This window comes from Typopeltis vanoorti, chromosome 23 (genome assembly GCF_054136105.1).
Source record: "Typopeltis vanoorti isolate ZY-2024b chromosome 23, IOZ_Tvanoo_1.0, whole genome shotgun sequence".
Classification (NCBI taxonomy): Eukaryota; Metazoa; Arthropoda; class Arachnida; order Uropygi; family Thelyphonidae; genus Typopeltis; species Typopeltis vanoorti.
Genome location: NC_143571.1, coordinates 57,833,502 through 57,858,023, shown reverse-complemented (window position 1 = coordinate 57,858,023; position 24,522 = coordinate 57,833,502). Strand labels below are relative to the sequence as shown.

At 36.2% G+C, this 24,522-nt stretch overlaps 1 protein-coding gene across 3 annotated transcripts in view; it reads right to left on the bottom strand.

Annotated features, from left to right (window-relative positions):
• Positions 1 to 24,522, bottom strand: part of LOC150093876 (uncharacterized) — a 106,946-nt gene that overhangs the window by 4,718 nt on the left and 77,706 nt on the right. For all 3 annotated transcript variants that reach the window (XM_090412661.1, XM_090412662.1, XM_090412659.1), the window contains exons 4-5: positions 14,248 to 14,408; positions 3,865 to 4,048 (exon numbers count right to left, since the gene is read on the bottom strand). In XM_090412661.1, coding sequence (XP_090268787.1) covers positions 3,865 to 4,048; positions 14,248 to 14,408 — 345 coding nt within the window. The remainder of the gene's footprint in view (positions 1 to 3,864; positions 4,049 to 14,247; positions 14,409 to 24,522) is intronic.

The following is a 24,522-nucleotide window of genomic DNA, read 5'->3' as shown; positions in this document are numbered from 1 at the left end:
CTGTAGCATGGAATGAGGAGTTGAATGAAAAGGAGATCAGTGCCGCTTGGGTGATATTCAAGAACTATGTATTCCATATAAATGTATTACAAGGGTCAGAGGGTTAAATAATATAGGTGTGAAATGATGAATGAAGAGCTTAAGCATGTAATACAGTGGATAATGACATTAAGGAGGCAATATAGGATAGCAAAAGTTCAGTGTGAGCGGCAGTTAATTCATGAAGCCAAAAAAATCCAGGGAATTCTTTCAATATGTAGGTCAGCAGCAAAAATAGGAACGATTATGGTAGCATGTCACTGATTGGAGAAAATCGTATAAGAACAATTGCTGCAGAAGATATAGCTGAAATATTTAATGAGCAGTTCATAAAGGTCTTTCATTCTTGTGAATGCAGTATTGTGGAGTTTGCAAGCAGTTGATGATGAGAAAGAGAGACTGACTGTGAGTGAGGAAGAGGTATATGGAGAATTAAACAAACTTGATATTGATAAGGCTGTGGGACTTGATGTCAACCTTGATATATTTGTTTAATATGAGTCTTGCATTGGGTCAAGTTCCAAAGGAGTGGATGGATGGCAAGACTGTGCCGCTTCATAAGGGAGGTGACAGAATTCAAGCATCAAAGTATAAGCCTATCTATGTGTCAGTTGTTATGGTTAAAGTGTTAGAGAGGCTGGTGAGAACCAGGATCCAGAATTGGGTTCACAACAGTGGTATTATCTTTGATGGACAGCATGGATTTGTTAAAGGGAGGTCATGTTTTAGTAATCTACTTACTTATTACAATAAGGAGATGACTTCATTGGACAAAGGAGATGGATACAGAGTGTTCTATTTAGATTTTGCAAAGGCTTTAGATAGATTATCACATGATAAGTTGATATTCAAAACAGAGCAGATGGAACTGGATATTAAACTAGTGCATTGGATTGAAGACTGGCTATCTGAAAGGTATCAGCAAGTTGTGTATGGGGGAGCGATATACCAGAAGAAAAAAGTCGCTAGTGGTATGCCTCATGGATCTGTTTTAGAGTCGTTACTGTTTAACCTGCATGTTAATGATATTGGGAAAGATTTGAATGGAGATATACAGTTGTTTGCAGATGATGCAAAGTTGGGTTGAATTATGAGGAATAAAACAGATGGACTTGCATAGATTGAGTGAATGGGCATGGGAGTGGGGATACCAGTTCAATGCTACAAAATCTAAGGTTTTAAAATTTGGGAAACAAAGATGGGGTGCAGAATTTGTGCTTGGTGGGGATATATTGTTGGAGTGGGATAAATAAGAGATCTTGGGGTGATGGTTGATAAGGATCTAAAATTTAGAAGACACATTGTCAAAATTGTGAGGACAATACAACGAATTTCTGGGAATGATGCGGAGGTCACCGACATGTAGAAGTAAGGACATTCTTGTTCCATTGTATAAGGCTCTGATGAGGCCACATATAGACTACTATGAAACAGATTTGGTTACCTTGTTTTCAAAGGATGAAGAGACATTGGAGAGGGTCCAGAAGAATTGACCAAAACAGTTTTTGATCTCTGGAATGTTGGATATGAAGAAAGGCTGAGACAATGCAATTTGAAGAATCTAGTGGATAAGAAGAGGATTGTTATAGGATTAATGTTGAAGAGGTTTTTCATAAAATGGTGGGGATAACAAGAGGTCATCCTTGAAAGCTGTATAATGAGCATGCAAGCAAGGGTGTGAGAATCAAGTTTTTTGCATGGAGAGTTGTGAATTGGAATGCACTGCCTGACCTGAGTACATAGTGTCTACAGAGAATTTGAATTGGTTTAAAGCATGATATGATGAGATGCATGTATGATAAAAGGGACCTCCTAGATGAGCCTCTGACTCCAATGGGGGTCTTAGGATAATAATGATAATAATAAGCTGAGTTCAGCTTATTCTTCCAAGTATCTTGTCCAAAATTTATCTTTTCTCAAGCATACAGCATAAATCTTACCTAGAATTCAGTAGGGAAATTTCTCAAATTTTCTAATATAGTTTTATATCTATTTTTAGACAGCAGTACTATATGATCGCCATACTATCATCAAATTCCTGATATGTCCCTCAAGGAGTATACAGGTAATATGTAAAATCATATAATACTATTATAGCATTACATGAACAGCTTGTTATTACTAACTCCCTATCAAGAAGTTCCTCCAATTTGATGTTATTTGTCAGGACTAACATACTGTCAGATCTTATATTTTGGTCTTCTAAGCACTTCTAACTGCATTAATCCACCTGAACCTCATCTTCTGGGTCATTTTAATGGCATTCAAACAGAAACGACCACTTTTACAAACCTTTTCCATTCTATTTAAGTGACCATATGGCCTCAGATTAGCTCTGCTCACACATTCCTGAATGTTAACAGTTCCAAGTTTCTTCCTAATATCTTCACTGGACAAGAAATTAATAATATATTATGGTCTGAATTTCTGAAGGACATACAACATTTACAGTATATTTAGAAGAGTCATTGGTGAGGAAGAGATCAAGAGTGTTTGGAGAGTTTTGAGGGTTATCTAGTAGGCATGTGAACAGTTTAGGATCACTGGTGACTGCAAATGTTTCAACATCTCCATCTACATTTCTGCACAGTTGGAAAAGGAAAGCCAGTTGGTGTTATGAATAACAAACATACTTTTATAGGGATGTGAAAACATGCAAATACATGTATATAAAATACATATATGTTACTTAAATAAAGAGCCAATAGGCTTCATTTCGGTGATGTAACATTATTTAAATTAAGGGGATATTAAATCCCACATTGTTTCAAAACCAAATAAGAAACTCAAAGATCGAAATCAAAGAGTATAGTAAATTATAAAAGTATTGGCGGATACTAGCGTAAGCCAAAGCACGTAGTACAAACTAGGGCAACTCGTAGCAAAGGTGGGTAAAGCTCTGATCACTATTCACACATTTAATATCCCCTTAATTTAAATATATATATATAAAATACATACATACACACACACATTCATAGGTTGATTTAGTATTTCATTCTTTTTAACATTCAATTTTCAATTTGCATTATGCAAATAATCGATTAATTGTATATATACTCTATATGCAATTTTTATGTAAATATTATAATTTAATTTTTATTTTGTCTCTAATTTAGTCAAGTTTTCTTTCAACTTTTCTCTTTCCATATGCTTTTATATCCCTATAAGGAACCTTGCACTCCATTAGCTAACTTTTTTCATAGATGTGTAGTTTCCCACAGGTTCCTAATAGTATCATGTGACTGGTTGGAAAGCAGTAGAAAGAAAGCACTAATGTCTGTTGTCATTCCATTATCACTTTTATTATGATTATTACAAGGACTCATTGTGGGAGGGCACTCTGCTCAACTCAATACATCTCATGTCTTCCCCTACTATCAGTGCACAACCATCTACCACCCAACATCGTCAACATTAGTATATTTTTTGACTGTAAATTGCATATGTTCTCATGGCCAATATGCCTCTCGTGGCAGGAGGAAAAATCTGAGTTTCTGGGAGAAAAATCCTGCTACTTGCACATGAGATCAGCTAACTCACTTTCAATTGAAAAAGCACATATAAAGATTCTGCTTGTCAAGATGAGAATTACATCCAGGTATTTTTGAATTGAAGGGTGGAAAATCCCATTGTTCTTCCAATTGCATCATGGATGTGCTTACATAACTGTTTGTTCTTTTGGTGTGTTAACTCTGATGATAAACTTAACATAAAATATAAACATTTTATATTAAATGCTTTATTTTTATTTACATAATTTGTTTTAAAGCAAGTTGATCATAAAAAAATATAAAAATTAATTTAAAAAAAAAGCATACTTACCAGTCAGGCCAATGTAAAATCCCATATCTATGTATTTCTGCAGTTCTTCTCTGCTTCCTGTGAAACAGTGAATAGCAGTGGAAGGAAGACGACCTTTATATGACTCCAAAATTTCAATGAGGTTGGCATGAGCATCCCTCTGATGTAAAAATAACGGCTTTCGAAGATTACATGCTAATTCAACCTATTTCAGAAATCATAGAAATGATTAGGTAGTTTTCATTAATAATACAGCTGTTTTATTATTTGCACCAGACCTCTACAGAGTCAAAAGCTAATTCTAATGCTAATTCCACTTATTTCAGAAGGTTCATAAAAATTATGAGATAATTTGCATTAAAAATATAGCCTGTTTTATTATGATCATTTTGCATAAAATAAAATAGCTATTTTCTTTTTATTATATGGTAAGCAAAAGGAAGAATAATTGCCACATGTTAATAATGGTGAATAGTCATTGGTCACTCTGCTACTAAAGAATATCGTGGAATTATTGAATGATCACTTCATCAGTGTATATAATACTGGAGTAAATGATGCTGAGTAATATACAGAAGGAAGGCAAGCATTTGGACAATTGGAAGCAAAAGAATCAGAGATGTATCAGGTGTTGATTGGGAATGGATAACACATCAAGTATTTTTAAGGAATGTGCAAAACAGTTAGCCTTGATCTGGTTAATAAATAAATTTGATGAAAGTCTTGCAGAATCTGACAATAAGGTTCCGAGGACAGAAGTTTGCAATTATAGACCAGTCTGTATAACTGCAGCTGCAGTCATGGTGTTGAAGAGATTGGTTAGGAGTACAAGACAGAATTGGGTTGATGGACACAGAATTCTTTATGATGATCAGCATAAATTTATAAAGGGTTGGTCTTGTTTAGGCAATTTACTTGCTTTTATGATAAGGTAGCAAGCGTGTTGGATAAAGGAGATTCATATACAGTAATATTCTTGGTCTTTGCAAAAGCATTTGATAGATTACATCATGATAAATTGGTGTACAAGCTATAGAGAATGAGTAGTATAGGGATTAGATGGATTGGTGATTGGCTCTCTGAACAATATCAGTGGTGTATGATGGAGTAGTGTCTCAAAAAAAGGAGGGTAACCAGTGGTGTGCCCCAAGGCTCTGTTCTTGGGGCACCTGCTGTTTAACTTGTTTGTAAATGATTTTTCATTTGAACTGACTGAGGGTTTTTCAGCTTTTTGTGGATGATGCAAAGTTGGGGAGAATTATAAGTAGCACTGCTGTTAATTTTCTTCAGGAAGATTTGAATAGACTTTTAGCTTGGACAGATGGGTAGGGGTTGTAGTTTCAATATAAATAAATACAACGTGCTACACTTTGCGGTGCAGAGATATAAGGCTATGTATTGGTGGAGCTGTGCTTCAAGAAGTGAATGAGATTCAAGATCTGGGAATGATGGCTGACAACAGACTGAAGTTTAGAGGGCATATTGCAAGTGTTGCTATGATCAGAAGTACACTAACAGGTAGAAATAGATGGTTGTGCCATTGTATAAAGCACTCAAACCACACTTATTGTGCTCAGATTTGGTTGCCATGTTTCATATCACAATGAAAACCTGGCAACCAAATCTCAGTACAATAAGTACATAATATTTTTTTTTTTTTCATTGTGATATGCTATCCTGAAACCAGGTAAACCTGCTGAGCTACAGGCCTGTAGCTCCCTATGCACAACGCTGAAGCTGTATGAGAGGTTAATCTTGAACAGACAAAGCCCAGAAAAAGAGAAAGTGCTGATAAAAGAACAGGCAGGATTTAGACCAGAAAGAACATGCACTGGACAAGTATTAAACTTAACACAATTTATTGAAGATGGCTTTGAAAGGGGGGGGGGGTTAGCAACAGGAGCTGTATTTATAGATTTGACAACAACATATGACACACTAAATCTCACAAAGCTTATAGTCAAAATATACAATATGACAAACAGCTATCTGTTAGTGAAGGTATTCAGATTGCTGCTATTCAGCAGGAGATTCTTTGTTGATTTTCAAGGAAAAAAGACCAGATAGCATATCCAGAAAAATGGTCTACCTCAGGAAAGCATATTAAATAATTCAAGGAATTTATAACGTACACAGGATGATATAAATTAAATTAAACTTTAATCTATATTTCCAATATTTCAGCAACGTCACGTTGCCATCTTCACAGGAACTTAAAATAAAGACGTGCACACAGGCACTACACACAGTAAATGAGGATGAAGCAGAAAGCTATTGTTTCTCCTAAAAGTCTTGATGGCGCCCTCTAGCGGGCTATGTAGGTATTCTTGGCCGTTAGGCTGAAGGTCTTCTGATGTAAGTCTCTCAAATTTGGGGCAGTTTCATGCAACCAAATTTGTTGATGTTTGGACTGTTTCTTAGGGCTGAGGCTGATTCCATGAACAGCCTTTCAAATTTGAATTTACTAACGTGTATTATCATGGCTTTCTTCCACCGTATTCTGTGGCATGTATCCAGAGCATGGTCTGCAAGACCAGAGTGGCTGTACTGGTGAAACCGGATGTAGTCCTTGTGTTCTGAAATTCTGATATTCACTGTCCTGCCTGTTTGGCTAAAGGAGGACAGCTTACAGCTGCAAGGGACAAGGTAAACACCAGGTAGGTCTAGGGGGAAGTGGTTGGTCTTTAGTGGAGCGGATAAGGGATGCCAATTTTCTATATTGTCTGTAACACGAGGTCAAGTCATGTTATTTTAGGATTTTGGTAATATTTTCCAAGGTGCCTCGAATGTAGGGAATGGTACTGGATTTACAGTAATCCTTGTTGTGAAGGGGGAGGGGGGGATTGTGGTTTACTGGTTTCAATATTTTTGGGATTTTTTTTTGGGGGGGGGGAGTAACCATTGGCTAAGAAAGTGTTGAGGATGTGGTTTAGTTTTGTGGTTAGGGCATTGTCATTTGAACAGATAAGTTTAGCCCTGTTGTGTAGTGTCTTAATAACTCCATATCGTTGTGAGGGGGTGAGATTGTTGGTGAATGTATCTGCCTGTATGGGTGGGTTTTCTATAAACTGAGAAAACCAAGGTTCCATCAGGCTGGCGGGCGTCTAGTGTGTCTAAGAAAGAGAGGCTGTTGTTTTTCTCTTTTTCCAGGATGAACTTGATTCTAGGGTGTTGGTTTGTTTAAGTGTGTAGGAAGGAGAGGAGTGAATCAGAGTCATGTGGCTGAATAGCGAACACATCATCAACATAGTGAAGCCATGTGGAGCAGAATTTAAGGCTTTCTCTTCAAAAGTCTCCATAAAAAAGTTGGCCAAGGGTGAGGAGAGTGGTGAACTCATGGCTGTCCCCTCTATTTGTTTGCAGAATTTTCTTTGCCAAACGAAATAACCTGAGTTCATTATGAACTGAAGTAGGGCTGAGATATCGGGAGGAAATTTAGCTTGGATTAGCTCTAAGGTTTCTTTGAGTGGGACATTTGCGAATAAGGAGGAGACGTCAAAACTGACCATTATGTCAGTATGTTGGTTTTCTATGCTGGCTTTGAAGTGGGCTGAGTTTTTTTATGTGTGATGGTGTGTTGCCAGTATAGTGTGTGAGTGCTTTGGTCAAATGTTTAGTATGTGGGGGGAATCAATGCCATTCACTATGGGATGTAATGGCACATTTTCTTTATGTATTTTTGGGAGTCCATATATACGGGGGGATATCGAGTTAAACAGTTTTAATTTGTTAGTGACTTCTACAAGCCAAGAAGTGACCTTCTTAAGGAGCCTGTGAAGTTTTCTAATTTGTTAGTTGGTGGGATCGTACTCAATAGGGAAGTAAGCAGCCCGATCTAATAGTAAAGCATTAAGCTTACCTGTGTAATCCTTTTGGTTATGTAGTACTGTGGTTACCTTTATCTGCTTTGGTGATTACTATTTCTTTGTTTTTCTTCAATTCCTACAGAGATTTATATTCCTTATTGGATATGTTGGTTTTTGCTGGTCTTGCTTTGGTGAAAACACAAGCTACATCCAGTCTAATATGGCTAGCAACATGGTTTGGAAGATGGCGGATCCCACATTCAATTTGGATCATTTTATCCTCAGGCTGGTAATTTCCTGGGAGCAATGGCGAAGTTGTGACCACGTGAGAGAGTGTTGAGTGCTTCAGGCTTCAAATTAACTGAAGAAAGGCTGACTACAGTGTTGGTAGGAAGTTTTGGTTCGGAGGTCGAGTTCTTTTTTAATTTCTCAAATTTCTTGATATGTTGACCTTGTACTTTTTTAAATTATTTATCCACAGCAGTGCACAAGATGTCGTATAAAAGTGGCCAAAGCTCATGATTTAACGTGCTGAAAAGCTCTTCTTCGAGAGCCCGAATAGCTAAGTTTGCTTCGGTTAGGAGAAAACAGGTGGCGGCAATTTGTTCTTGTAGCAAAGCTGGGCTGGTGCGGTTATAAATTTGGAGAGCCTTTTGAGAAAAGAAACGGTGTTTGAATTTAACACAATTTGGGATTACCTGATTATCCCAGCAGCGTTTTAGGAAAAATTGAAACCAGTAAACCACAACCACTCTCCCCCCCCCCTTCACAACAATGATTACTATAAATCCATTACCTACATCTGATTGAAAGTTGAAAGTTTATTTTTCACTTGGTTAGAGTATAATAAATTTAGTTTAATCCTTTATCCAAGTGTGAGCAAACAAAGTTTGCGCCTGAAAGTATCTTCAGGACTGGGTTAAGGTGGTACAACAACAGGGCAATTCGTTGCAAAGGTGGAGCAAGCTACCAACACTCCTATCTCAATATCTCCTATAATGCAAAACACATCTCCTTGTGGATATGTCTAATGTTATGCATTAAGGGAAGGGCCACTACCCAGACTAGTTTCAACCTTTATTGAAGTCTATTGAGGAGTGATATGATAGAGACTTGCAAATTTTTGAAAAGGTCATACAGGATTTCAGTTGATCAAATTTTTCATTTTATGGAGGAAGGGGGGGAAAGGACAAGACGACATCCATGGAAGCTGAGATTGAATGCTGCTGCTAAGGAGGTGAGAGCTAGATTTTTTTCCCATAGAGTGGTGCATGATCAAGCTATAACGCTTGATCTTGAACAAATTCAAGATCAAGCATTATAGCTAGTGCATGTCGAGTGTGCCCCCCACTCAATGATTCCCTCTTAAAAATAATAATTTCATTTTTAGGTAGTTTTTTTTTAAATGTAAAATCTATGCTTAAAAGAGTTCTTCCATTATTGAACTTCTTATCCTGTCAGTTAAATTGTTTTCTACATTTAAAATCTCATCAAAGCGTTCTTTCCATCTTTTAACAATCCTGTCCTCTTCAGTTAGCAGAAAACCATCTTTATCCTTTATAGCATTTACTTGCTTCTTTTCTGGCGTGTTTTAATGCTTCAGCCTCTTGCGCTTCTTCTGCCATATTGTCCACATAATTCCTTTTATATTTTCTTGCAGATCTTTGAACTAACTTGGTTTTTCTCTCTATACTTGCTCAAATGGATTTCGTTAATTCTCTAAGATTTAATATTTTCAAACATCATTTTAATCTTATGCCTTTCTTCAATAAGTTTTCATGTCTTGCCTCATAAACAAACTTTGTTCTTCTCTCCCCCTCCCCTTCTTAAGCACCTACACAGTCTCTTCCTACTTCATTACATACCAATCTAAAATTTTTCCACTGTCTTCTAAGCTTTCTCCTTTTCTAATTTGTCACTTTCCAAAATGTTCCATTTACCCTATATAATTACAGTGCTTTGAAAAGCTTTTATCTGAGCATCGTGTCATATGCCTTTTCCAGATTTAGAAAACTTAAGTGGAGATCCCTGTTATATTTCTGTGATTTCTCAACTATTCATCATAAAGTGAAAATATGATCCTCACAATCTCCATTTGGCCTGAAACAAGTTTGTTCATCTCCAAGTTCCTCTTACACAATTTTTCTTAGCCTCTTTTCAAGTGTGCTTGAGAAGAGGCTAAGAAAAAGAATAAATTATTATTTGTTCAAGAATCAATAATATATATATATAATGTTGAACACCACTGCTTCCATTTATGAGGATGAGACTCTCCAAAATTCTGGCAATTGCAAGGCAGTCATTCTGATTTAAGTTTGGGAAGTGCAAAAGGCAAGTATTGGCCAGAAGATATTGTGGATGATGTCCACTCCTTGATGAGAAAGGCTAAATTTTTCAGGTTTATTGTTGTGGCAAGTAACTGCAAGCTATAATACATACCCCCCCTTTTTTTTTTAATATAGTGCTGTGTCATTCAGTTTATTATTTAAATTTTGTTAATTTCAAATCACTTAATTTTAATTTTGTGTTTAATCATAATCTTATCTTATTTTGTAACCACCTGTAGATGGCACTCCTGCAAGTGGCTCAGCTCTGTAAATAGGATTAATATTCTTCATTCTAGCTTCACCTTGTGATTGTGCTGATGCACTGATGATGACCAGTTAGTCTCTGGTCAAAATATTTGCAATAATAAAGAATATTATTATTTATTCTTGTGAATACATGAGTCTATTTAATAATGCTTACAGTTACTGGTAGTTACAAAAGTAGTTACAGTTACTTGCAGTTACAAAAGAATTGCACTACTAAGTGCAATTCTTTTGTAATTCTTACATTCAGTTTCATTCCCCTTTTAAATGGGAACTATGGGAGTTATACTCCAATCATCTGGAATTTGACCTTCTCACCAGGCCCTCAGAATTATAAAGCAAAGTCAATGCAAAACTTTTATACTTCCATATTTGATCATTTCTGGTCGAATATCATTTATTCCAGCTGCCTTTCCACATTTTGAGCTTTTCATATGTACACCTGTTTGCATCTCTCTTTAATATTTTCTATTACTGTTCTGTTGCTGCTTATTTCATTTAACAGTCTTTCAAAGTAATTAAGGAACTTACCAATTTTTTGAATTTTTGATTGCTGAAAGAAGAGACTGAGTGGGATGAAGAGCCTGTGTTCACAATTCTTTTGTAATTCTCACGTTCAGTTTTATTCCCCTTTTAAATGGGAACTATGGGAGTTATACTCCAATCATCTGGAATTTGACCTTCTCACCAGGCCCTCCGAATTATAAAGCAAAGCCAATGCAAAACTTTTATACTTCCATATTTGATCATTTCTGGTCGAATATCATCTATTCCAGCTGCCTTTCCACATTTTGAGCTTTTCATATGTACACCTGTTTGCATTTCTCTTTAATATTTTCTATTACTGTTCTGTCACTGCTTATTTCATTTAACAGTCTTTCAAAGTAATTAAGGAACTTACCAATTTTTTGAATTTTTGATTGCTGAAAGAAGAGACTGAGTGGGATGAAGAGCCTGTGTTCACAATTCTTTTGTAATTCTCACGTTCAGTTTTATTCCCCTTTTAAATGGGAACTATGGGAGTTATACTCCAATCATCTGGAATTTGACCTTCTCACCAGGCCCTCAGAATTATAAAGCAAAGCCAATGCAAAACTTTTATACTTCCATATTTGATCATTTCTGGTCGAATATCATCTATTCCAGCTGCCTTTCCACATTTTGAGCTTTTCATATGTACACCTGTTTGCATTTCTCTTTAATATTTTCTATTACTGTTCTGTCACTGCTTATTTCATTTAACAGTCTTTCAAAGTAATTATGGAACTTACCAATTTTTTGAATTTTTGATTGCTGAAAGAAGAGACTGAGTGGGATGAAGAGCCTGTGTTCACAATTCTTTTGTAATTCTCACGTTCAGTTTTATTCCCCTTTTAAATGGGAACTATGGGAGTTATACTCCAATCATCTGGAATTTGACCTTCTCACCAGGCCCTCAGAATTATAAAGCAAAGCCAATGCAAAACTTTTATACTTCCATATTTGATCATTTCTGGTCGAATATCATCTATTCCAGCTGCCTTTCCACATTTTGAGCTTTTCATATGTACACCTGTTTGCATTTCTCTTTAATATTTTCTATTACTGTTCTGTCACTGCTTATTTCATTTAACAGTCTTTCAAAGTAATTATGGAACTTACCAATTTTTTGAATTTTTGATTGCTGAAAGAAGAGACTGAGTGGGATGAAGAGCCTGTGTTCACAAGATCACCAAAAGTTGAAAACAACATTCCATCATCATCATCAAATTCCTGCTATGTACCTTCAAGGGGTGTACAGGATATGATAGTACTACATGAAAAATAATTACATCATTATTAATTTCCTATCTACAATTTTCCTCCAAACCAGTCTGTTACTTGTCAAGACTCCAACATTATCAGATCTTATATTTCTATCATCTAAGGCACTTTGAACCATATCAATCCACCTATATCTTGGTCTTCCTCTGGGTCGTTTTGCTGCCAACCTGGCAGAGAACACTTGTTTTGCTAATCTTTCCTCGCCCACTCTGCTTAAGTGACCATACCACCTGAGATTAGCTCTGCTAACACATTCCTAGATGCTGACAATGTCAAGTTCTTTCCTAATATTCTCGTTTTTAATATGATATTGCCATTGATGCCAACTGTTCACACCTATAATCTTTCTCAGGACTCTCATATCTGTGGTCTCTAGTCTTTGGTCAAGTGTTTTACTTCTGACCCAGCTCTCAGATCCATAAGTTAAAACTGGTTTGAACACTGTCTTGTATACAGCTAATTTAGTGTTCCAACTAATTTCTCTCTTTTTCCATATGAATTTATTCAATTGACTTCCCACCATACCAGCTTTGCTGATTCTGTTGTCTATTTCTATATTTAATTTACCATCTTCAGTAAAAATCGTGCCTAAATAGCTGAAATGTTTTACTTGTTCCACAGGTTCTCCATTCACAACGCAGTTGACATTTTCAATGATTCTGCCTATTTTCATTGTCTTTGTCTTTTTATTGCTGACCTTCATACCATATCTATTACAACAGCTATTCAATTTAGTCAGAGAATCTTGCAGACTTGTAGCGGATTTATTTAGAAGTATAACATCATCCGCTTAAAGCAAAGAGCTGACATTAACATCTCCAAGTTTGATATCATGTTTAATACCACTTTCCTTCATAATGTGATCCATATAGATAATGAATAGATAATGACAACAATTCCTCCATTCTCTAAATCTTAAAATATGTGTTACTATTCAATGCTTTAAAACATTGTTACTATTCAATGCTTTAAAACATTGTTACTATTCAATGCTCCTTCACCGTACAACTCCAAATTCATAGAACAATTTTCCCCTCCTCTTTATTGTTATAAAGTCACCAATAAAAAGACTGAGTCTGCCTTGATTTATTTTCTGAACTGTATAATCTGCAGCTTTTCAAATCTACAGTTAAGAACTTTTTCTCAACTTTCTAGCTATCCATTGTAATAATGTATTATAGTTGAACAACCTCTTGTATATCAGATTACTATAAATAAATAAATATTTCATGAGTGCCTGCAGAGCATTTCGAAGAAATAGCAGAACATTCTGCCCTTTGATTGGAAAAGACCTGCATTTGATTCTCGCCATGATGAGAGGAATCTTTATATGAGCTTTTTCAACTGGAGGTGACTTAGCCACTCTCATATAGAAATAGCAGGTTTTTCTCCCATAAACTTGGGTTTTTCATCCCACTTACAAGCAAATCAACCATGAGAAGACACACAATTTACAAACAAAAAATATTGTTGTTGGTGATAGACAGTAGATGCCATTCATGGTAATGATAGTTGTGTCGTTGTGTATCTGGAGAATTAAGCAGTAGGGGAGATGGTGAGATGTGTGTAGTGGAGTAGAGTAGAGTGCCCTCCCACGATGAATCCTTGGAGGTATCACGTAATAATAATAATAATAATAAAATAAATAGTAAGAAACATAACAGAATTAATCCTCTTAATTAACCTTCTACACAGGAGTTTATCAATACTTTCATGGTTATAACAACAAATGAGTAGAATATTTCTGAATAGTTATCTCTAAGGTTGAAGATACTATAGCTCTGCTTGTTTCGATGATGTACTTTAGATAGACAGGATAAGGGTTCATATCCCATCTAGGAGCAAAGAATCTTTATCAGGGATTTTCATCTGAAGGTAAATTAGCTGGTCTCATATGGAGGTGGCAGGGTTTTTAATTCTGCAAAACAATCAAACCTTCCAAAAAAGTACATGCAACTGACAGCTATGATACAGTATTTAGATAGGATTAACCATGATGTCACATTAATTAGGTTTCAAAAAAGTCAAAGTTACTTGGCTGTGATGGGCTAGTGAGCCTAACACACAAGCAGAAAATGGGAATCTAATTTACCACACTGAATTAATCCTCGATGAGTCCTTTGACTCTCTTGGGGTCTCAGATAATAATAATAATATTTTAACTAATGGCTGTACTATTATATTTTGCATGTTATTCAACATACCTGTTCCTTAAACACATGCATCTGAACATCTGGATCTGAGAAGTTACGACTATAATCAAGCCCGCATATACCTATTGCTACACATTCAGGATTTTCAGCTAATTCACGTAACATATCAAGAGTATCACCAGTCCATGCTTTGGCATCATATGGATGAATACCTAAATTTAAAAAAAAAATGTTAAGATTTTAAATTTCATTTATATCTGAAAAAGATCTTAGTGATCCGAGTACAGTCAGCTCTCACCATAGCAAACAAAATTCACTTGCTATAACAAACTACCAAAACTCCCATATGCACACAACTGCATTCTAAAGAAAATTCTTTACAGCAACCTATCCCTTGGTCCCTACCAGTTGGTTATGGTAAAAGTAATCTGCAACAGCATATAATAATTCAATAAAGTTATGCCTAAAGAATAGCAATAGCAAAAAAGAAGTAAACTAGATTAGTTTTCTCGACTCAATTTCCCTGCTTATTTTCTAGTTATACTAAAGCTCCAAATAGCTGCAAGCAAATTATTAATATATACAAAGTTGATGAAAAGACCATAAAAAATAATAATAATAATAAAAAAAAAAACAGAAAATATTCATCATGTTCAAATGGCAGAATGAACAATTTGCAGATGTAATTAAGTTAAATCATGGAAGTCAAAGTTTGTGAAGGAACTTCTGTGAAGTGAGGTCAGTTTGCAGTCTAATTCTGTCTCTGTCCACATTTTCACATTAAGATGTTCAGGTCAGGACGATCATAGTTTGCTCACTATGATCAGACTTTTCATAATGGTTTCTTTGATTGTAACTAATCTTGCATTGAGGAGAGGAAGATAGGTGAAAAGGAATGTTCTTTTCAGAATATATTAAAAAACAATAATGAAAGAAAATGATCTATTTAATTATTAGTTACTATACTTGATTTTAGTATAGTAACTATTTGCACTATTTGTTGACAAATAGTGCAATTAGAGAAAACTGGGATAAAAACAACACTAGCTAATGAAACATGTCTCCTCCCACAGAAACTATACTGCATAGACTCAAGTAAAACCATTTGTTGTAATAACTTGTCTTAATATTTGTCCAAATTTTCAATTACATGAAATAAGTGTTTGTTCGATTGCATCTGATATTTTCAATGTTATTAAGACAGATCACAAATGTCAACTTCAAATATAATTCTACCGAAAGAGTTGCAACAAACACGCCACATAAACTTTGAGGCTGTCCAGCCCGATGCAGGAGAGGTACACAAGAAAGCAGCAATAAAATTCTACCAAAAGGGTTGCAACTAATACACCATAAAAACTTTCTGTCAGATCAGCCCACCTGCACGATGCGGAAGCAGCACACAAACAATAATGAGAAGTCCCATCGGTATAATAAACATGTGAAACACTTCCTGACTTGAATGTGTTAATAGTTCAAGTCAGGAATGGACAGGGTTTGAGAAGTGGCATCTATATCTTTCAGAAAAAAACCAAGCCTTTTTGTACTAGCATTACTGATTGGAGACTTGAAATGATCAAAAACTGAGTTTGGACGACTTTGAGCAAAAAGCCAGCTTGCAACAAAAATGATAATGTTTAATGTTTGACAAAACTCTGAAAATATGATTTTTTAAGAGCATGTCAGACATTGAAGACATCAATATTTCTTCCTTTTAAGAGGATAACAGTATTTCCGACTAGCAAGTAGTCTTACTGTCACTATTCTGCCAAATAACTATTTTTTTCATTACTCAACCTTATAAATATACTGTGGATACTTTCCCTGCTTATGGAATGCTTAATTTCCCTGCTTATTTTCTAGTTATACTAAAGCTGCAAATAGCCGCAAGAAAATTATTAATATATACAAAGTTGCTGAAAAGACTATAAAAAAAAAAAAAAAAAAAAAAAAAAAAAAAAAAAAAAAAAAATTCATCAACTCCACTTTACCATAGAAAAAAAAATCAATCCCCTGTTTTCTTACTTTGTGTTAAATTTATTCACTGATGGTCTTGGGAAATGACCTCCTATCATTCCAAACGTACAATATTCAATGCTTGTTTTGATCTTTTGTCATAAAGAGATTAGAAAGAGTTTGTCCAAACTGGACACCCAAAAGTATTCTAATCCTAATGGCATTTTGGCATATTTTGAAGGTTTGTGCGCCCTAAGTAAGTAAGCAGTGAGTAAGCTACTCTAGACTAGTGCTCCAGCATTTGATCGCTATCAAGTGTTTCTCATCTAAATTAAACATCAAAAGGAAATCTTAACAGCAGGTACTAAGGAGCCAATAACTTCTATACAACCTGTAAGTACTTTTAGTGCATTAAAACAGTTATATTTTGATCTAAAAATCAGCCACATGCAAGCACCCGCTTTGCCAACTATGCAAAGCAAACATGGTGGCAACAAAAGCCAATGAGAAACTAGCACCCCATGTCTCGGCAGCATAGCACCATCAATTGCCAACAAAATGCTGCAGCTGTAAAATTGATATAAGCAATAAAAAAAAGGGTATAATGTGCAAGTTCTGTTGCCACTGGTTACACACTTCCTGCACAAAAATAGATAAATCGGTGCACAAGATATATATATATATATATATATATCGACCTTAACCAGCCCTATTTCTGTTCGCTGTGCCTCCATCTGTAAAACAACTCCAAACAAAGGTTGGTCAATTGTTAGAACCTCTGCTACTAATGGCTAGCACAAAGTTAAGCAAGTTTGAGCGGTTAGTAGTTGGATGTAGTAATCATTAGTAGTTAGTTGTAATCATTGTAATCCCTTGCCGAGTCTTTGAACTCCCTGGAGGTGTCAAATAATAATAATAATAACTTAGGCAAATGAATTGAAAACTCTGAACAGCACAACAATGCTATGAATGAAACACTTTCCTCCAAAATACGTGCACTAGGAACCAACTGACAATCAGTGCCGCAACACAAGTTCACCCTTCCCTGTGAATGAACTCCATGACCTAATCGCATCAATGGTGCACGACTCGATACAGGCCAAAAACAGAAAATCCAACGCCATTACTTTGAACTTTCCAAAGGAAAACGGAAAAGCACTAAAAAAAGACATCATCAAATTAGCAGAAGAATGCGACATCGATTCCAAAAATATCAGGTGGCATCGTTTCGGACCCATAAACAAAAGAAAGGATGGAACGAACTTTCCATGCCTTGTTAAAATGACTTGCGACACGCCGACCAGCACATCCAAACTAATAACAGCGATCAACAACAACAAGTTCAAAAGACACTTGTCCCCAATCGCGCATACATGCTCGACCAAATTCATCATTTGCACAAAGGGAACAAGGACGACAGCTTCGAAGACAACTTGCAGAAAAATGTCAAAATGGGGACTACAGTGGGACCATCGACTGCAGATAAGTTAAATTGGAGCAAAAACCAAGTGATGCTACTAGCAGTCACCATGGTGACCAGTATGCAGGCACCGCATAGGAAATGTGCAGGACCTCTGTGGTCAAACATATGACTCACAAAACCCTACAAATCCACTTCACCAACATCTGTAGCCTAAACTCCAACCTTAATCGTGCCCACTTCCATCTTCAGTCTACCAAACCCCCACCTACTCTTTCTGGCAGAAACTCAAACCCCAGCACTATTTATTCCAACCTTCCAAACTACACACTCTTTAACTCCTTTCAACTCAAGGGTGCATACATCCGCTCCAACATACCTTGCCAGAGAGCAGCCAACCTAGAATCACCCAACTTTGACCTCTGAATGAAAATATCCGTGCCCAACTCAGTCAAATTTGTATGCTGTCTCTATCGCTCTCCTAATGCAACGAACCACTCTGAGCTCTTTAATTTCCCCTCCTTAAAAATTTACTTTCTCCAGTCCCACTTTCCCAACAACGAAATCATCCTCCAAAGGAGATTTTAATGTCTACAACACCAGCTGGCTTTCCTCCTCCAGCTGTATAGATCTTGCAGGCAGAGATGCTGAAACATTTGCCATCACTAATGACCTTATACAGCTCGTTCAGATGCCAACCAGAATACCTGATAACCCAGACCAATCTCCAAATACCCTAGATTTCTTTCTGATCAATCATGACCAAAATTATAACCAAAGTAATCCTCATTGGCATGGAAACATACATTCCCTACAGTAGTGAAATAATATTTGGTTTATAGATCAAGTATTGATAAAATTTATTAACTCTACCAACTAGTTTCGCCACACTTTAACTGTTGGCATCTTCAGGGCACTGACATATAGGCTGAAAACAATCTCACAATTATGGGTAACTGTAAAACTGACAAGAATAATTACAAATAAAATAGCATCGAACGTGAGTGAAACACGTATCGCGTGTACAAGGTTAGCTAGCTGTTACTAAGGAACTTCCTGTAGTTTGTGTTAAAGTTCATTTCTTGTATTTTTAGAGATCTAATTAGGGTTTTCCATATCTCTAGGAGTATAAAACCTTGATTTCTGTTAGGGTTAACAGTAGAATGAGCGACTGTGGCTGCTTCTTTGAAAATTCTTGAATGGTAGTTTTCCTCTATGTAAGGGGAACAGCTTTTGTTTCGCTCGATGACATGGTTAGTTGTAGAGAAATGAGACAATAGGCCAGAAATGTCCTGTCTGTTGTTTTTTACGTAGCCAATGTGTAGCCTTTTGTCTGATTTCGAGGCTTCTTGAAGTCTGTCCGATGTAACTTGAGCCACATGAGCATGGAATATTATAAACACCAGCATATTTATAGAAAGGATGGTTATATTTTGGAGATCTTAGTAGTTTACAAATAGTTTCTATTGGTTTGAATGTTACTCTTATTTTGTGTGGTTTGAGGAGGCTAGCGAGTTTGTTGGAGATGCCACTTACATACAGAATTGCAATAGTTTTTATATATTGAATATCTTCTTGTTCTTTTTGTGGTGGTTCAGAGAAAAGGATTTTTTTTTACTGTAAATCTATCAGTTTACAGGAAACCGACCAATACAGGAAGCTACCTATTTTTCAGCTCCTCTCACCATATCTCACATAAACTCAGCATTGTACACATGTTAAAGAAAAGAGCTATTAGCATCACAACAGACAACGAGACCCTTCAAGATGAGTTAACATTAATTTCTAACAATCTGTACTTGAACGGCTATCCAAGAAGACTAGTCAAAAAAATCCTTTTCTCTGAACCACCCACCACAAAGAGAATAAGAAGATATTCAATATATAAAAACTATTGCAATTCCGTACGTAAGTGGCATCTCCAACAAACTCGCTAGCCTCCTCAAACCACACAAAATAAGAGTAACATTCAAACCAATAGAAACTATTTGTAAACTACTAAGATCTCCAAAATATAACCATCCTTTCTATAAATATGCTGGTGTTTATAATATTCCATGCTCATGTGGCTCAAGTTACATCGGACAGACTTCAAGAAGCCTCGAAATCAGGCAAAAGGAGCACATTGGCTACGTAAAAAACAACAGACAGGACATTTCTGGCCTATTGTCTCATTTCTCTACAACTAACCATGTCATCGAGTGAAACAAAAGCTGTTCCCCTTACATAGAGGAAAACTACCATTCAAGAATTTTCAAAGAAGCAGCCACAGTCGCTCATTCTACTGTTAACCTTAAAGAAATCAAGGTTTTATACTCCCAGAGATATGGAAAACCCTAATTAGATCTCTAAAAATACAAGAAATGAACTTTAACACAAACTACAGGAAGTTCCTTAGCAACAGCTAGCTAACCTTGTACACGCGATACGTGTTTCACTCATGTTCGATGCTATTTTATTTGTAATTATTCTTGTCAGTTTTACAGTTACTCATAATTGTGAGATTGTTTAAACCTATATGTCAGTGCCCTGAAGATGCCAACAGTTAAAGTGTGGTGAAACTAGTTGGTAGAGTTAATAAATTTCATCAATACTTGATCTGTAAACCAAATATTATTTCATTAATTCATATGATCAAGAAAATAAACCTTCATTATATTCCCTACAGTACTTTGACCTGCCATTCCCTAACTAAACCCTGGTTTTCCAAAAGATGTGCCAAGGCTGTTCAAATGAAAAACCAAACATATCATAACTAGCTCAAATCAAGAACTCCATCCTCCTTTAGATATTATACCCAAGTAACGACCACCAGTATGGATTCCATCACTGCCGATCAAGGAGATCTGCTCACATATGTCACCCATCTCTGGACAAATGCCATGGAGAAGTTGTGCGAATCTCAAGCAGTTGCACTTGATATCTCCAAGGCGTTTGGGTTTGGGTTTGTGACTGGGTTTGACACAGGGCTTACTAAGCAAGCTGCCATCATTTGGTCTATTTCAAGACCTCTGTAGTTGGATTGTCAGCCTGTCTGGATGCACACTGTGTGGTGGTGGTGGTGGATGGTTCCATATCCTCTCACCATTCAACTAATGCCAGGGTTCCACATGGTTCTGTCCTCTCACCAACCCTCTTCCTACTATATATCAATAACCTACTTCAATTGACCTCCAACCCAATACACAGTTTTGCAGATGACAGCACATTGCACTACTCCCTTTCTTTTGATAAACCTTACTCCACACAACTCACCTCAACATACAGAACATCAACCACCATTACCCTCAATTGTGATCTACAAGCCATCCTCCAATGGGGTTCAGATAACCTAGTCAATTTCAATGCTAATAAAACCTAGTACTTATTTCGCATAAAAAAGAACCATTTTCTCCTAGTATTATTATTGACAACACTCGATCTCAAATTTCCAGACAATTTGAGATTTCTCTTCTTGGAATTACCCTGACATCAAGCCATGAAATGAAAGTGAAAGCCATGAAGTGAAACACAGCAAACACAGCTTCTAACTAAAAACAATAGTTTTTAGTTAGATGCTGTATTTGCTGGTGCAACATTTGTTTTGCTTGAGTCTAAACAGCATGGTTAATGTGGGAGGGGACATGTGATTCATTAGTTAGTGCCATTTTTATACCAGTTATTTCTAATTGCACTAAAGAAATATATTACACATGTCGAGAAATATATTACACAGACAGCAAATGTCTCTATACTTTATTCAGTGGTACAATAAAACGACTTGTTTTTCTTGCATCTGCAATATAGTGGCAGTTGGGGAGAGCATGTTGTTTATCGCGGGGAGGAGTTATCGTCCCGACGTGAAAGTTGTTGAACTTTATTTTCGTGTGTGATGTATGTGCAAAACTTTTTAATTTCTTTTTTCGTAAAGTAAAATCAGGGGTGCAAGTCATACGTGAGAGCGGGTTATATTCGAATAAATACGGTTATTTTTGGTTTATTATAAAAAGCAACCATCCCTTTTTTTTAAATCTTTCTTTGACAAGTTGTGGGCCATAAGAAACTACTTTGTGGGTCACATGTGGTCCGCAGTTTGACACCCATGCCCTAGTTATACTTCACATGTAAATTTTGCTCACACTTGGGAAAAGGACTAAACAAGAATATAATTTCTTGTCAAGTATAATTTAACCCATATTTATTAGATCCCATCAAATTTTATAGCCCAATTGTTTCCACTTCATTCAAGATGGAAAAAGATAGAAATTATGGAGGCTACTTATAACTGTATATTTTTGTAAACTGAAAAGAAAATCTTCACCATAGGTTAACCACATGTCTGTGGTGACCACAGACATGTGGTTAACCTATGGTGAAGGTTTTCTTTTCAGTTTACAAAAATGTACAGTTATAAATTTAAGTACAAATTACTGCTTTCATAAAACATAGTAGCCACAATCAACAATATAAATTTATTCATTGTGTAGAAATGATGGAGATAAAAACACATGTGTATTCCTGATGATGATCATGATATAAAAGTTGAAACATCAAGGGTTATTTTTCTTAGCTGTAAGCAACATAATTAATTTAACAAGTGGGTTTTGTTTCCATAATTTCCACACAATGAATGTTGACCACTATTTAACAGTGAAAGAAAGATCTGTCATAATCCATGAAGATTTAGCTTACAAGCAGTACAGTCACTATAGTAAGCTAAAAATATGTATTTCTGTTTTGATTAATGGGTAGTCTTTCTAAAACGATTCAGAGAAGCAAGTGATACCAAACTGCATTAAGCTTAAAAGAAAATTTACTTCGGCCAAAGCAGTCCACATTATAGTACGCTGGTATAGAAAAAGATACATTGAGAGAACAAATCCAAGAGGTGTGCAAAAATCTGGCAGTTACCCAGAAGAATGTTTCACAGCAAAAATTAGAGCTATTGAGCTATGTAAATCCTAATATTTGGGAAGGATATTCTCGAAAGAATTATGGATAACTCTGCAAAGCACGAATGCGTAACCTTCAATTAGAGGAGAATGACTGCTTAGTGAGCTTCGATGTGTCATCCCTTTTTACACATATTCCAGATGATACACTAGTTTGCCTTTCCAAAATTTAACCCCCCCCCTTATAGTTGTAAACTCTTTAAACACTGTCTTAAAATGCAGTATTTTAGCTGGAACAACCAACTCTTTAAACAAATAGCTGTAGCAACAGACTACACTTTCATTCTCCTGGCCCATTATTAGCTTACACATAGCATTGCTTGAAACTTTGGTACTTAATCTGTCCCTCCTCCCAATCCCGAAGTTATGGTTTAGGTATATAGACTATCTTTGCTATTTGGCCACAGGATCCATAAGCTCTGTAACTTTAGACTACTCACATCATTCCAACAAAATGTATTTCTTGGGAGAATTTAGTATTTTGTCTATCTTATGGGGATTATAACATTGGTTAAGAAGGTGTGGCATAAGTGAGCGAGTTCAGCAGTAAGAGCATTGTCATTGGAACAAATTGCTCTTGCTCTGTGGGTTAGCGTTTTTAGGATACTATACTGTTGGGATGTGTGATGGTGTGATTGTTTGTGTAAATATCTCCCTGTTTGTTTTCTATAAACCGAGAATGATAAGGAGCCATCTGGAAGATGTGTGATTAGTGTATCCAGGAAGGGCAGACAGTTGTTAGCTTCCAGTTGCATTGTAAAGTGGATTTTTTGATTGGCTATTTAAATGCACTAAGAATGTATCCAATGTGTCTGGGCCATGTGGCAAAATAGCAAGCACATCGTCAACATAGTTTAGCCAAAGCAATGGTGTGAGTGGCTGTATTGATAGCTAGCTTTTCCAGGTGTTCTATGTAGAAGTTGGATAAGGGGGGGGGAAGCCCATAGCTGTCCCATCTAATGTTTGTATATTTTCCCCTCTCCATGTAAAATATCCTGCATGTATTGTGAATTTAAATAGTTCAAATATATCAGGAAGAAAATGTGACTTTAGCAAATCAAGGGTTTCAATTAGCAGTACATTTGTGAATAGTGTGGTGATATCAAATCTCATCATTATGTCTGAACTTTTTCCACATTAAAACACCCCGGATATATGGAGTACCAAAAATTCACAAACAATGCCCTATTATGGATAGTATAAATAGTCCTACATGCAAACTGGCTAGACATTTAGCTAAACTACTGGCCGCTCTCACAAACAATTCTCCCCAACTAAAAGTATTTTAGAAAACCATACCTTAAAAAGTTCAGACATAATGGTGAGTTTTGATACCACCTCACTATTCACAAATATACCGCTAATGGAAACCCTTGTTCTGCTAAAGTCACATTTTTCTCCTGATATATTTGAACTATTTAAATTCAAAGTCTGCCCTTCCTGGATACGCTAATCACATGTTCTTCCAGATGGTTCCTTATCATCCTCAATTTATAGAAAACCCACACAAACAGGGAGATATTTACACAAACAATCACACCATCATCCATCCCAACAGTATGGTATCCTAAAAACGCTAACTTGCAGAGCAAGAGCAATTTGTTTCAATGGCAATGCTCTTACTACTGAACTCACTCGCTTATACCACACCTTCTTAGCCAATGCTATAATCCCCATAAGATAGACAAAATACTAATTGATCCCCAGAAATACCCCTCCACTGTCCACCACAGAGAACTACAGCAAAACAGTCACCATCCCATAGATTAAAGGCACATCAAAAAGATATCCACAGTGCTCAATAAACATCAACTATGCACTTCTGTATTTAGACCATATGTCAAATTGACTACTCTCATTCGTTCACCCAAGGACAGCATCTCACCCTTATCACATCCAGGAGTCTACGAGATACCCAGTTCATGTGGTCAAGCTTACTACAGTCAAACAGGAAGAACTGTGGACATCCGCCTCAGTGAACATAGAAAATACATCCGGCACTATCGCTATGGCAAGTTG